At 43.5% G+C, this 15,890-nt stretch overlaps 1 protein-coding gene across 1 annotated transcript; it reads right to left on the reverse strand.

The window, feature by feature from the left end:
* Positions 1-622: 622 nt before the first annotated feature.
* Positions 623-14,841, reverse strand: LOC143508866 (extracellular calcium-sensing receptor-like). The gene is made up of 6 exons (XM_076997469.1): positions 14,606-14,841; positions 14,132-14,432; positions 13,074-13,850; positions 12,564-12,788; positions 12,230-12,353; positions 623-1,536 (listed from the first exon to the last, which is right to left on the reverse strand). The coding sequence occupies exons 1-6, from the start codon at positions 14,839-14,841 to the stop codon at positions 623-625; spliced, it is 2,577 nt and encodes an 858-aa protein (XP_076853584.1).
* Positions 14,842-15,890: the final 1,049 nt, after the last annotated feature.

Genomic DNA, 15,890 nt, shown 5'->3' on the forward strand with positions numbered 1-15,890 from the left:
TTTATTTGTCATGCTTTACATATTATCTGTGTTCCACATAGGTGGTGCATGCTGTATCACTAGTGCCATTATGCTAGTATGTTGTACCCACACACACACAATGCAGAAGCAATGACTCACAAAACAAAAGTCTTGTGTGATGAATGCAATATGCAATAGCACAATCATAAATGATCAGACTTTTCATCCTGAATTTGTAAAAAAAATGTGACAGAGTGACAGCAATAAAATAAGACACTAATTATATATCCCTTACATTATTAGTGATTACATTACAATATTATCCCTTACATTATTAGTGAATACATTACAATATGTAGATATTTACTTCTAAGATTTTTGCATGTATTCAGCATTCCCTTTTCTGAGTCTACCCTTACAGAGGGGATCAACTTTCCACGGTATCAGTTATCCACATCAGTTATAGTTACTCTTCAATACTATACTATGTCTCAGAGAGCTTTAGAGTTAGTCTTGTGAAAGTTAATTATGTTGCCAATGTATGTTTTCACATATAAACATTAATTCAGTCTGAAGGTTGGTAATTCTAATATATAAACCTATTGATGAACTGTAATGTTGATATAATATGTAGAAACTTTCCTTTTATTTATTTTGTATATCAAAGAGCTTTAGAGGGAACTTTGGCCATAAAGTGTTTCTTGATATTCTGATCAGGCCTAAACACGATTATGAAACATTTGGGAGCAAAAATACAAAGAATCAAACCAAAGCTTGAGGCCAGAATAGCAAATACCTCCACAGCTACAGTGAATTTTCCAGGAGAGCTGACATAAGCTGGAATAAAGGTGATCCAAACTGCACAGAATATGAGTATGCTGAATGTGATGAATTTGGCTTCATTAAAGTTATCAGGCAGCTTCCGTGCTAGAAAAGCCAAAATAAAACACAGAAAAGCCAAGAATCCTATATAACCCAGAACAGCCCAGAAACCTACAGCAGAACCTAAACCACATTCCAAGATGATCTTTTCCTTGTAGTGCTTTAGATTTTTGAAAGGGAAAGGAGGAGATATTTTTAACCACAGCACACAAATAAGAATTTGAATGAATGTGAAGGCAAGAACACTGATTCTCTGCTGTGGAGGCCCAAACCATTTCATGACATTACTGCCTGGAAGTGTAGCCCTGAAGGCCATTAACACCACTATTGTTTTCCCCAGAACACAGGAGATGCAGAGGACGAAGGTGATCCCAAACGCTGTGTGGCGCAGCATACAGGACCATTCAGAGGGCTGACCAATGAAAGTAAGTGAACAGAGGAAACACAGAGTCAGAGAGAAGAGCAACAGGAAGCTCAGCTCTGAGTTGTTGGCTCTTACGATGGGAGATGTCCTGTGTTTGTAGAAGACAGCAGTAACACACAAAGACAAGAAGGCCCCAGTGATGGAGAACACTATCAGAGTGATGGCTAGAGTGTCATCCCATGACAGGAACTCAACAGGCTTGGGGAGGCAGCTGTCTTGTTTGGTGTTTGGCCAGAAATCAGCAGGGCAGTGTATACAGTCCAAAGAGTCTAAAAGATCAAAAACACAGTCACAGTGCTTTCAGATACGAATGTAAAACAAAGTCTCATATTTCTATTGACGTACACTACAGTAGAACAGTGCTGTAATCACTATGCAGTGCTGTCCATAGAAACATGTGACTTTCATTTTGAGTCAAGCCATCTCTATCTCTCTCAAGGTTTCTTGTTTATGTACTCTCAGGTATTTCCTTCTACACTTGTGCTCATGAGGGGACTGGAATTTGTGTTGACAATCTTGTTTAATCCCTTTATGAAATATTATAATAATCTTGCATTTAATGTTTTCAAGAGATCTGAAACTACTCATGATTTGGAAGTTCTCCCACTTAGAAATCATGGAGGGGTCTGAAATTTTCATCTTGGGTGCATATCCACTGAGAGAGACAATAAAAAAAATAAAATTAAAATCCAGAAATCACAAAGTATGATAAAAAAAAAAAAATCAAACACCTGCCAATCAGCAAAAATTCTGGCCCTCAAAGACCTGTTAGTCCGCCTCTAAAAAGTCCACCTCCACTCCACTTATTATTCTAAATTAGTAGCATCTGTTTGAGGTTGTTAGCTGCATAAAGACACCTGTCCACCCCACACAATCAGTATGACTCCCACTACTAACATGGATAAGACCAAAGAGCTGTCCCAAGACACCAGAGACAAAATTGTAGACCTCCACAAGGCTGGAAAGGGCTACGGGGCAATTGCCAAGCAGCTTGGTGAAAAAAGATCAACTGCTGGAGCAATTATTACTAAATGTGGCGAGGGTGTAGGTGTATAACGAGATAGATTCCGAGACCAAGAATTAACCGTGTATAAATTGAAGGAATTTACGACCGTCTACGCCACTCAGGGACTTTCACCTTGAGAATTATATCGGCTCACAGGTTCATTGAGACCAAAAAGGCAGAGTAAGATATATCCACAACAACATGAAGTTTTATTAACAATTCCACACAACACAAACCCACTTCTACGAGGGAAATGGATACGAATATTAAAAACAAAGCGCTTTATTCTAACTTTAATTTAAAAACATGCACCCTTCATTACTAATTCCCCAATTACGCTTTCCCAGCACTAAAAAGGCATAAAGGCGTAGAGTGGAGAGGACCAGTTTACAAACAAAATTTCACTACACACAAGTGCACAATTCGAATTAAATAAAATAGGCCATGAAAAACAGTGAACACAACAAACCAAAGAAAAACCAGTCTCTTCCACTCAATGTCTACAGCTCTAGAAACAAACTTAAACAAAAAAAAGGAACACGACAATAATTCAAAAATAACCAAAATAAGATTACAACCTAAAATGGAAATAATTATAAATAATACTAATCATAATTTTTACACAGCCTTAAAATAAACGACCCGACCGTGGCACGCCGCTCGGGAATTACACGCACTTTACTAGAAATGGGCGGCGGCACTCTTCCGTTCGGCCCGTTAAAGAAATAGGAAACCAAATAATTAAAGAGCTTAATTCAGTAGCCCCACACCAGGAACGACACAATCGCGATGATTCTAAGGCAAAACGGCAGCTCCTACGCCAAGGCAGGCTGCAATCACACACAAACAGCAGGTGCTCTGATCCAATCGCGCTGGCTGGATGCACAATCCGGTCGCAACACCACGCGGAAATCTTTAAATTTAGGGAACCAGTCGCTGCCAACTAATAGCACTGCAATGAATAAAACACGCAAATTAATATCTTAAAATCACACAACTTTACCAATTCCCCCTTCACTAACATTACCTGAGGGTTGCAAGCACTGGATACAGGCCAAGGGGATTCACGAAACGCAGTGTGATCTAAATAAAAGAATATTCTTAAATAAAAGAATATTCAAACTACTGTGACAGAAACCTACTCAAATAGCAATCCTACCTTGCGCTGAAGCAACGACCCGGAAGAGGTGGGGGCTCAAAGGCAGGTTCACCAAGACCTCCCCCTAGGTCCCTTTTAAGCACTAACGTGTACAAATTAAAACCCACCTCCAACCTAACAATTAACCCTTAAAGGCAACACGGGATCTAATTTGTTGACTGCCACAAACCACCCCCTTTTTGTTTACATTGCCGTCCCTGGCAATGGCATGCTTCCATGGTACTTGTAACTTACTGCCAAGGTCTAAAAACATTATGTACCAGAGTCACCCGGTCAGTTGATATACTAGCTACGCCCCCAATCGACTGGGGAAGGTGGTGTGGGTTTGAATGGTGGCCAGCGGTAGCACGAGTGGTCCTACGTGTCACAACCTCAGCTTGTACCTGAGGGTCACTGGCTACCTGAGGGTCACTGGCTGGCCTCTCTTCTGCCTCCATCACTCCTGAAACTGGTTCAATCACCCCAGGTGCTACTGCTGCCGATTCCTGCGATTCAGGAATAGGGTGGGACACTAGCACATACAATTCGCCCTCGCTAGAAGGCTCAACCTCCGCCCGTCTTTGATGTGTGGTGTTCTGCAAAACCTCCTCCTCGGACGAACCGGGGGGTTCCCTTTGAAGCTGAGCTTTTAACAGAGAACGATGTACCTGCCTCTTCTTACTCAGATCGTCTGTAGGTGCAATGGTGTACACCGAACCTGCTCCTACCGGTGCCTTCAGCACTTTGTACACCACTGAACTCCACAAATCCCGAATCTTATGACGACCCCTCGCCCCATAGTCGCGGAGATACACCAACTGCCCTTCCGCTAACGGCACTTCTCTCCCCTGCCGATCATGGTGTTCTTTACGTTTACCTGCAGCAACCACCAGCCGCTCCTTAGCCCCCTCAAAGGCTACTTGAAGCCGAGCCTGATGCTCGACCACCCAGTCATGCACGGTCCCCGACACTGGCTCCTGCACCCGACCCAAGAGAAAATCAATGGGCAACTGTGGTTCTTGACCAAACATGAGGAAGTATGGCGATTCACCTGTTGTTTGGTGAGGTGTGGTGTTATAGCAGAAAATCAAATGAGGGAGATAGGCCACCCAATTTCTTTTTCTAGAAGAGGGCAGAGTTCGCAATAGGTTATGCAGAGTCCTGTTGAACCTCTCACACTGACCATTACCAGCCGGGTGATAGGGAGTCGTGCGAGACTTCTTAATCCCATATAACTGTCAGAGTTGGTAGATAAGAGCACTTTCAAAATTTCGACCCTGGTCAGAATGCAAACGGCTTGGCACCCCAAACTTGCAAAACCACTCCGTCACCAAAACCTGAGCTACAGTCGTGGCACATTGGTCTCGAGTAGGAATAGCCAAAGTGTACTTACTAAAAATGTCCGTCAATACCAAGACATTTTCCTCCCCTTTTTGAGAGGGTTCCAGCACAGTGAAATCTATGGCCAATACCTTGTTAGGCCGTGAAGCCAACAGATGACCCATAAAACTATGGGCCATCGGTTGTGCATCTTTGGAAACCTGGCATCGCTCACATTCTTGACACCAGCGTCTTATCTCAGATGACATACCTGGCCAATAACATCTCTGACGAACCAACTCTGTGGTCCGCTCAATCCCCTGATGACCATGCTCTTGATGCAGCTGCGTCAATACCTCTTCTTTTAACAGTGCAGGCAGAAGCAGCTGCCGAATTTCTTCGTGCCCATCCGGCCTCAACACACGGCGGTATAGCAAACCTCTATCCTCCACTATACGGTCCCACTGGCGCAACAACACCAAAGCAGAGTGAGAAAGGCGCTTGCGTTCTTCCGGACCGGGAGGTTGGTTCTTCTGCCAAAATGACAGAATCTCTCGAATAACCGGGTCAGCTTCTTGCATTGCACACAAATCGCTGTCAGAGTGACAAGGCAATACAGCGATTGATTTTTGAGTCACCTGTGAAGGTTGTTGGAGAACTCTAGCTTGCTGAAGATGATGTGGGACTGATGTACCCAGAGCCACACTGTCTATCGTCTCACTCCCAGGTAAATACTGTCGAGATAGGGCATCGGCATTACCGTTACTCCTACCAGACCTGTATTTGATATCAAACTCAAACGCCGCCAGCTGCGCAGCCCACCTTTGCTCCATCGCTCCCAACTTGGCTGAGGAGAGGTGGCTAAGAGGATTATTGTCGGTATAAACCGTACACTTGTGCCCCAACAGATAATCTCTAAATTTCTCGGTCATGGCCCACTTAAGCACCAAAAACTCCAATTTCATGGAGCTATAATTTGACATATTGCGCTCAGTGGGCCTCAGACCACGACTAGCGTACGCAATGGGCCGAACCTTACCACCTTGGTTCTGGGACAGAATGGCACCTAGGCCACTATAGCTGGCATCCACTTCCAGAATGAAAGGCAAAGTAAAATCGGCATAGGCCAGTACTGGGGCACTAACCAATCTATTCTTCAATTCCACAAAGCTCTCTTCACACTGGTCAGTCCACCCATTAGAGAAACTCTGATCCGACCTTTTACGCGATTTCGACCCACCCAGTTCCGCCACCAGTTTATGCAAAGGAGCTGCCAGTTTTGCAAAACCCTCAACAAATCGGCGGTAATAGCTGGCAAACCCTAAAAACGAGCGTAGTTCTGAAACATGAGAGGGTCGTCTCCAGTTAGCCACCGCTTCGATTTTACTCGGATCAGTAGAGACCCCAGCGTTGGAAATCACATGCCCCAAATATTTAACTTCCCGCTGGAAAAAGGCACACTTCTCCAGCTTAGCTTTAAGCCCTTGCTGCTGTAGGCGCCCCAGAACGATCTCTAGCCTCTCTAAGTGCTGGGACACGGAAGAGGAGAAAACCACGACATCGTCCAGGTAAAGTAGCAACGATTGACACTGTTGATCCCCGAACATCCTCTGCATTAACCTCTGGAAAGTGGAAGCTGAATTCGACAGACCAAACGGCATCCGATTCCACTCAAACAAGCCGAATGGCGTACAAAATGCCGTCTTAGCCTTATCCCTCTCTGCTACCGGAACCTGATTATAACTGCTCGCCAAATCCAGAGTAGAGAACCAGCAGGCCCCGGAGAGCGCATCCAAAGATTCCTCAATACGAGGTAATGGAAAGGCATCCTTCCTGGTCTTAACATTTAATTGCCTGTAATCCACACACATCCGAAGGGTGCCATCCTTTTTCTTGACCAGCACGATGGGGGAAGCATATGGACTGCTACTCTCTCTGATGACCTGTGACTCTAAAAGCGGGTTAATATGGGCCTTTACCACCTCATACTCTGACGGGGGTATACGCCTATACCGCTGTTTCACCGGTGTCTCATCCAGAAGTGAAATCTCATGGGAAAGGAGATTGGTACAACCCAAATCACCTTCGTACGCCGAGAAAATGGAACAGTACTTCAGTAACAGTGATCTTACCTGACTCTGTTCTTGATCTGACAATGACGACAAATCAATTTCGGCTACCTTCTGCTGAAGTAAATTAGCCCCTGTTGACACACCGGCGGCCACGGTACGCACTTCTGCTATTCCTGGGGGCAGACTCACAACGTGAACATCAGTCAAAGTGCCTAAAGGACTACGAGGGTAGAGCAAAACATCACTGGTGCTCACATTAACAATGGGTATATATACAGTACCCCGATCTGACCTCACCAATGCTGGAGAGGCTAATAGGCCTTCAGGCAAGCCAGAATCCACAGGCTCAAAAAGAACAGAACTTCCAGATGGCCGGGTTCCACCTGTTGCAGCCACCAGCTTTGTCGTGCCACTAGGAATGCGTTGTGCCCGTCCCCCACGCACCTTTACTTTTCCCAATACACTAGGGAGCGGTTGAGATGTAGCTTGATGACAATACTGCAAAGCTTGTACAACCAACTTAGGGGCCTGTGACACCGTGGGGGAATCAAATAAAGCGGCACCATGTTGTCCAAACAGCTCTTGGTAGCATTTACTAATTACATTCATCCCCAGTACACCAGGAACTTGAACAGACAAACCCCCTGGGGGGTCCCGAACCACTAGCACCCCACAGTTTGGTACCACCTTCCCACAAAGTTCCACATCCAGTTCCATATACCCCAAGTAGGGAATGGCCAGTCCATTTGCCGCTCTTAACTGCAACCACTGACACGACTGGAGGCGATCTGGACCCCAAGGTTTATAATGTTGGAGGAAAAAGCTCTCTGTAATTGTAGACACCATGGACCCCGTGTCACACAAACACGGCACACTAACCCCCCCAATCAGAACATTAATATGCGGACAAGAGGACATTAACCTTAATGCAGTACCGGGCGTATGCATACTCTCAGAGCCCATAGACACCCCATCCGAACTGTGGCTCAAAAATTCGGTGGGTATTAGTTTTCCGACATCTGACTGTGCTGGGAAGACCTAACCGAATTAGAGGCAAAGCCTAGACCTGGAGTGAATTGCTGTGGGTGGGGTGTTTGCTCTCTACACTCTCTGGCAAAATGGCCTGGCTTTTGACATCTCCGACAGATGATTACATTGGGGCGCGGCCTATGCTTAGGGGAATCCCGTAATGCAGCTACAGTTTGGGCAAGCTGATCCAATTGGCCCTGCTGCCGCCTTAAAATTTCCTTTAATTCCCCCCATTCTGACCCTGGTAAGCTGCCACCACCCACACCTGCCCTGGAGCCTCCCTGGACCCCATACTGAATACCAAAGGATGGAACAGACTGACTTCGGGCCCTAACACCCCCTACTGTTCCTTCCTGTTCCCACCGAATTGCTTCTCTACGCGCTTCTAATAAAGTAGTCATAGGTTGACGCCGCACCAATTGCTTTAACTCCCAACGAAGGGCACAGTCTGACACATACTCGATGAATTGGTCGCGTAACAATACTTCTGCATTAGGCATCCCAGTAGGCGCAGCTTCTTTAATCTTTTCCATCAAGCTCAGTAATGCCAATGAAAACTCCTGCAACGTCTCACCCTCTTGCTGTTTTCTTGAAAAAAATGCTTCCTGCAAGGCTACATACGACTGAGAACATCCATACAATTCTTTCAAAATGGTAATTACCTTAGCTGGATCCTCCCTCTCTACACGAGAACAATATTTAATCTCCTCCCTCGCTTCACCTTCCAAGTGATCAAAGAGAAAGAATGCTTGGTCAGCAGGAGACAAGTGGCGGACACGCATACAGGCTTGCACCTCTTCTACCCAGTCATTTACACTGATGCCAGTTTTACCTCTAAACATAGGGCATTTTCTATCCCTAGGCACATACACAAGCCTTTCAGTTACTGCAGGAATGACATTAGCTGAAGCTGCTAAAGGTAAAACATCAGAGGCTGGGCCCGATACCGCCGCCATACGCTCCTGCTGCAACCGCTCATTATCAGCTTTCAATTGCAACACCAACTCTTTAAGCTGCCGCACTTCGTCTTCCATGACCGCTGCACGCACTCACCTAAAGAATATAACAAGATAAAGGTAAAAACCTTTCAGGATGTCTCCAATCTGAGGATACTGACTGCCGTTTTGCCTTGCTTAAGAACTACAATACAAATTTACCACACCCAAAAATTAAATCAAAACAAAATCTCTGCCTTTAAATGGTACTCGATCCTGCCGCCTGCGCCAAAATGTGGCGAGGGTGTAGGTGTATAACAAGATAGATTCCGAGACCAAGAATTAACCGTGTATAAATTGAAGGAATTTACGACCGTCTACGCCACTCAGGGACTTTCACCTTGAGAATTATATCGGCTCACAGGTTCATTGAGACCAAAAAGGCAGAGTAAGATATATCCACAACAACATGAAGTTTTATTAACAATTCCACACAACACAAACCCACTTCTACGAGGGAAATGGATACGAATATTAAAAACAAAGCGCTTTATTCTAACTTTAATTTAAAAACATGCACCCTTCATTACTAATTCCCCAATTACGCTTTCCCAGCACTAAAAAGGCATAAAGGCGTAGAGTGGAGAGGACCAGTTTACAAACAAAATTTCACTACACACAAGTGCACAATTCGAATTAAATAAAATAGGCCATGAAAAACAGTGAACACAACAAACCAAAGAAAAACCAGTCTCTTCCACTCAATGTCTACAGCTCTAGAAACAAACTTAAACAAAAAAAAGGAACACGACAATAATTCAAAAATAACCAAAATAAGATTACAACCTAAAATGGAAATAATTATAAATAATACTAATCATAATTTTTACACAGCCTTAAAATAAACGACCCGACCGTGGCACGCCGCTCGGGAATTACACGCACTTTACTAGAAATAGGCGGCGGCACACTTCCAGTCGGCCCGTTAAAGAAATAGGAAACCAAATAATTAAAGAGCTTAATTCAGTAGCCCCACACCAGGAACGACACAATCGCGATGATTCTAAGGCAAAACGGCAGCTCCTACGCCAAGGCAGGCTGCAATCACACACAAACAGCAGGTGCTCTGATCCAATCGCGCTGGTTGGATGCACAATCCGGTCGCAACACCACGCGGAAATCTTTAAATTTAGGGAACCAGTCGCTGCCAACTAATAGCACTGCAATGAATAAAACACGCAAATTAATATCTTAAAATCACACAACTTTACCAATTCCCCCTTCACTAACATTACCTGAGGGTTGCAAGCACTGGATACAGGCCAAGGGGATTCACGAAACGCAGTGTGATCTAAATAAAAGAATATTCTTAAATAAAAGAATATTCAAACTACTGTGACAGAAACCTACTCAAATAGCAATCCTACCTTGCGCTGAAGCAACGACCCGGAAGAGGTGGGGGCTCAAAGGCAGGTTCACCAAGACCTCCCCCTAGGTCCCTTTTAAGCACTAACGTGTACAAATTAAAACCCACCTCCAACCTAACAATTAACCCTTAAAGGCAACACGGGATCTAATTTGTTGACTGCCACATAAAGAAGCTATCTTTAAATTATTAAAGAAGCTAAACATGACTGTCAATCTCCCTCGGACTGGGGCTCCATGCAAGACCTCACCTCGTGGCGTAACCGTTATCCTAAGAAAAGTGAGGAATCAGCCCAGAACTACACAGGAAGAACTGATCAATGACCTGAAGAGAGCTGGCACTACTGTTCCCAAGGTTACTGTGGGTAATACACTAAGACGTCATAGTTTAAAGTCACGCATGGCATGGAAGGTTCCCCTGTTTAAATCAGCACATGTCCAGGCCCATCTTAAGTTTGCCCATGACCATTTGGATGATACAGAGAAGTCATGGGTGAAAGTTCTATGGTCAGATGAGACCAAAATATAACTTTTTGGTCTTCCACGCGCCGTATTTGGAGGAGAAAGAATGATTACCATCCCAAAAACACAACCTACTGTGAAGCATGGGGGTGGAAGCATCATGATTTGGGGATGTTTTTCAGCACATGGGACAGGACACCTGCACTGTATTAAGGAGAGGATGACCGGGGCCATGTATTGTGGAACAACCACCTTCCCTTAGTTATAGCATTGAAGATGGGTCGTGGCTGGGTCTTTCAACATGACAATGACCCAAAGCACACAGCAAGGATAACCAAGGAGTGGCCCCGTAAGAAGCATATCAAGGTTCTAGAGTGGCCACCGAGTCTCCAGACCTAAACCCTATAGGAGACCTATAGGAGAAGGTCTATGTGGAGGAATGGGCCAAAATGCCTGCTGCAGTGTGTGCAAACCTGGTGAAAAACTACAGGAAACGTCTGACCTCTGTAGTTGCAAGCAAAGGCTACTGTACCAAATATTAACATTGATTTTCACAGGTGTTCAAATACTTATTTGCAGCAGTAACACAGAAATTATAAAAAGAAATCATACATTGTGATTTCTGCATTTTTTTTAGATTGTCCCTCATGGTGGACATGCACCTAAGATGAAAATTTTAGACCCCTCCATGATTTCTAAAGGGGGAGAAATACTTATTTCCCTCAATGTGGGTGTATATCAGTAGAGAACTGTGCCCATTAAACCTGGGCCCGCGCCCATCCCCCCACCCGCCGAAAAAAATTGTTTCTTTTTCTAATTAACTGCAGTAAATAAAAAATAAAAAACTGAGACGACAGTACAGCTTTAGTAACGCAATAAACAATCTGAACTAAGTAAACTGAACTAAGTAAAATAAGGTTCCAACAAAATAAGGTTCACAGCTCCGTGTTCCTCGGGAGCGGAATATGTAAACAACACGCACGAGGGCATCAAAGGAATTAATCGAAACTAGCTAGCGATGGTACGCTAACGACAGCTAGCGTCGCCACAGCAGGCGGAAATTATCATACAGTTAAGCCTGCCCACTAAGATATGATTGGTCAATTTTACTGTCATTTGAAACTGGTATTGCACTGAATTATAACTGCCAGGCCCTCTGTAAACGAACAGCGAGCAGCACGGTGCTGATAGGGGGAGACACAGGCTCACAGGCTTCCACTTAACCCCTCACCTTCAAACACAGATTGAATAGACACGAGTGAATAATTTATTTGCTTATATTTCTGTAATTGTTTAGATGTCGATTGTCAAACTGTAAGTAGATAAAAAATTTGGATTAATTGTATTATATATATTTATATTTTAAGAATATTTTAGGCCCTCTGAGAGGGCGTAGAGGGCCCTGACGGTTCCCCACTGATATATATACATTAAAACACAACACAGCTATTTGTGAGTCTATTTGACAATTGTGGTAGCATGACAGACATCCACCGGTTGCATGTATGTATGCAACATATCACTTAAGTGTTATCTGGTGCATAAGATGTAGAATGTAAATAATTGATAGAAAACCTGTCCTGTTACTGATCTCTCCCTCTGCACATGGTACACAGTCATAGCAGCAGACAGGCCTTCCCTTCTGTACAGCCTTCCTGGTGCCTGGAGGACAGCTCTCACTGCACACAGACACTGGAACCTGGGCAAGACATTAGAGAGGAATGCAACGGAAATCAATGCATTGAGGCTCCAATAATACATAATAATAATCCATAATGACAAAATGCAGAGTTTGTCAGATTCACTGATTAAATGAGCAAGGACAACACTAAAATGTTAGGTGTTGTTCTTCTGGTCTGGAGGTGGAGAACAACTCTAGTGCATATGTACATAATGTGTTATACAGTACCTCAGTCTGTCCGCCCACCCAGCTGATAGCACTGCTAATTCTGAACTCCTGTCCTCTCGGTTTGGACGAGTCATAGTAGCCCACTGTCACAAAGTCTAAAGCACCATCTTTCTTAAACTGCAGATTTATGAGCTCATAGACAGCCTCTGGATCTCCATTGGAATCAAAGTTGACCTGGTAACCATTCTTTGTGGTAAAGTTCACTCTCTTAAGCTGATTGTGCATCTGCAGCATTAGACACAACTCCATGAAAGTTTAAAACAGTGTGACAGTGGCTTTTTTACAGACAGTTCAGCCATGCAGTGCTTAAATACATGACTCATGAAGCTATCACTCTTATCTTGCAACATATTTATGTTGATATTTTATATTATATATTAGTCAATATTTATGCAAAGGGGCCTTAATATATACAATCAATAAATGCAGCATAAGTTCAAAACACATAAACTTTATAAAACTATAAAAATTTGCTTTATAAATAAAGTTTTTATTTTTAAAGACTTTTACCTGCCACGGTGCGAATGTAATGGTCTTGTCACATTGCGTTTCATTACAGATAATTCCGTAGATTGCATGTGCTATGGCGTATGTAGCTTTATACACCATGTTAGTGATGCACAGCTGAGACGTGTCTGTGTATGGGTTTTGTAGCGCATGGATGTCCTCACTGCCGTCACATTGCCGCAGGAACTCTGAGGAACCTTTTAGGCTACAGCTGAATGAACTCTCCCAAAATTCTGTTAATAAGGGTGATTTCAAGACTTGTGCTGGAGAGAGGTCTAAAAGAAACTCACGAAGACCTGGGATAACTACTCGAGGGAATCCAAAACCTAGTGCGCCAGCGCACATGTTTAATCTAAGAAAGTCTGGATGAATGATCCATGATTCACTGGCTATCCACTGAATCGGAGGCAGTGACTGTCGTGCTAGTTCCTCGATGATACTTTTAATGTCTCCTGCATGAGCAAATGCTACTATTACTCGAGCCGTTGATTTCCGGATAATGTTTGCCAATCTCTCCAGTTTTCGTTGTGGTTGTGTCATTAAGTAGGCCTCGGAGTACTCCACACAGATTCCCTCCTCCTGTGCAGCCTTTAGAAATGTTGCCATTCCATAGTTTCCATATTCGTTGTCACTGCGTACTGCCCCAATCCATGTCCAGCCGAAAAACTTCACCATTCTTGCCAGAGCAGCTGCTTGGTGTTGGTCACTAGGTATGGTTCTAAAGAATGTCGGAAAATGACGCCTATCACTCAGACATGCGCAAGTTGCGTAGTGACTCACCTGTAATTTAATGAGTGAAGAGGAGAAAGAAATTCTTTAAGTATTATGTTTCATTTCTCTTTTGGGTTCTTATTTTAATAGTTAAATTATTATGTTAATATATGTGAAATATTACATCATAATTACATTAGATTAAATTAGATTACATTAGTTTCTGGTTACAGATATAAACCTGCTGCTTATATTAGTGCTAGTGCAGGTTTAATATTAATCATTATTTTTAAACTATTAATTTCTCTTAAATGAAAATTACACCAATCGATGTAGCTTTAAATATTTACCTGTGGAATTCCAAAAAGGCCAAGTGTTCTGGCCATGGGAATTGATGAGCCGGAAGCAGAATCTCCTACAACAGCAAGTACAGTGGGGACTATAGATTTTGAACAGGAATTAGTGTAACTGAAAACAGGGTCCACAACACTGGCAAACTGAAGGGCAACTTTGATTGCCATCTGCACAGTAGCGTACGAGTCATATATCTGGTATCCTAATGTGATGCCCGGCAGTAGGTCGGTTCTGTCATTGATCTCGCGCACGGTAAACTCCATGGCACGTGCAAATTGCAGCTCCCTGTAATCCATGCTGTAGGAGGAGAGGAATACGAATGGAAATTACAAAACTTCAGACAAAGTCATTCTCGCCTGCACTTAATTTTTCATAGAATGTATCACACAAACATACACATATTTCATTGCTTGATCAGTCTTAATTTCTCTGTACTTGTAACAATGTTCTGCTCCTCTACCCTCACAGACCTTTCAAAGCACTGTAGCTGTGGTGGTGGCCTGTTGTAGGTGTTCTGCGCTGAGTTTGCATAGTGATGTATAGTAAAAATCCCTCCAATTATAAAATCTCCATTCATAGAAAGACTAGGCATCTGAGGCTCAACCCACAGCTTGCAGCTGACTGGGTTTGCTTTACATCTTTCAGGACTGAACACAGTCATCCACAGCACTGATACAAATGGCACCAGACTTGAAGTGATCTGCATGGTGGGCTTGGTGCCTCCTAGCACTCTGAACGTCTGGGAGTCTCATTTATAGCTGTTAAATAGCCATCCTGCAGAGATGACCTGTCAATAAATGTGGGTGTGAAATGGGCTGAGGAGGTGTGGTTATGTGTTCAGTGTTAATGAGAATAGCCGTCACTATTTGCTCTGTCTGTGTTTTATTGTTTGGTGTCTTTAAAGCAAACACCTGAGCAAAAGATCCCATTGTAGGGGTTTCACCTACATAAAATGAATTAGTTCTTTGGAGGTTTTGACAGCAACCACTTTTGAATGATATCAACACAGACAATTTGCTGAAAATAAATGATACGTTTATTTAAAACCAACTATTCTAAAACACACAGCAACAACAAGGATCAGTATATGTACAGTGAAGACTCGGCATCTAGTGTGTGTGAATGTGCAGAAGGGGGAGTGTGTACGTGCGTGTTTGAGGAGGCGGGAGTTGTAATCCCAGTTCTCCTATGGAGAACAAAGCAACTAAAATGGCGCTGACTTTAAACAGTAGAGTAACGTGACTGTATGTTAATGAGCTCAGCTGGTTTATTCCAACGTGGTCAGAACAAAGGGTAATGGCGCAGGCTTAATAACTAAAAAATAAAATGGTGTGTCTGAGCCTAAGGAAGACAATGTCAGTTATTTACAGAGGATAAAGACAAAGAGAAATCGCATGTAAGGTGGAGAACTTTGTATGTACAAATCTTGAAGATTATCTAAACAAAGTTGAATACAAAACACAGAAGGTTTTACAGTTTAAATAACTATGTGTAGGTACCATGCCTCCACAGACAAAGGAAGGGGGGTGCTCCCCCTAGGTGCATGGCCCACGTCAGGACGGATGTGGAACTACGTCATCAGACGAATCCCCTTTAAAAGGGGGGATCCCCCATTGTTCGGTCTCTCTATCTGGCTGCATCAAAGTAGCTACCTAGAGACGAAGAGCACGCACACCTTCGAGAACAAAGCAGTATTGGTTCTGCACTCGGGCCCTAGAAGTAACTAGTTCGCTACTTTTATTTCTTTTGCGGAGT

This window comes from Brachyhypopomus gauderio, chromosome 2 (genome assembly GCF_052324685.1).
Source record: "Brachyhypopomus gauderio isolate BG-103 chromosome 2, BGAUD_0.2, whole genome shotgun sequence".
NCBI lineage: Eukaryota > Metazoa > Chordata > Actinopteri > Gymnotiformes > Hypopomidae > Brachyhypopomus > Brachyhypopomus gauderio.

Excerpts from the sequence above, each read along its gene's own strand:
- LOC143508866 (XM_076997469.1), bottom strand. The coding sequence starts at position 14,841 with ATGCAGATCACTTCAAGTCTGGTGCCATTTGTATCAGTGCTGTGGATG. Across the intron at positions 14,433-14,605 it reads CAGCTACAGTGCTTTGAAAG|CATGGATTACAGGGAGCTGC; the intron begins GTCTGTGAGGGT and ends CTCCTCCTACAG. Across the intron at positions 1,537-12,229 it reads AGAGATCAGTAACAGGACAG|ACTCTTTGGACTGTATACAC; the intron begins GTTTTCTATCAA and ends TTGATCTTTTAG.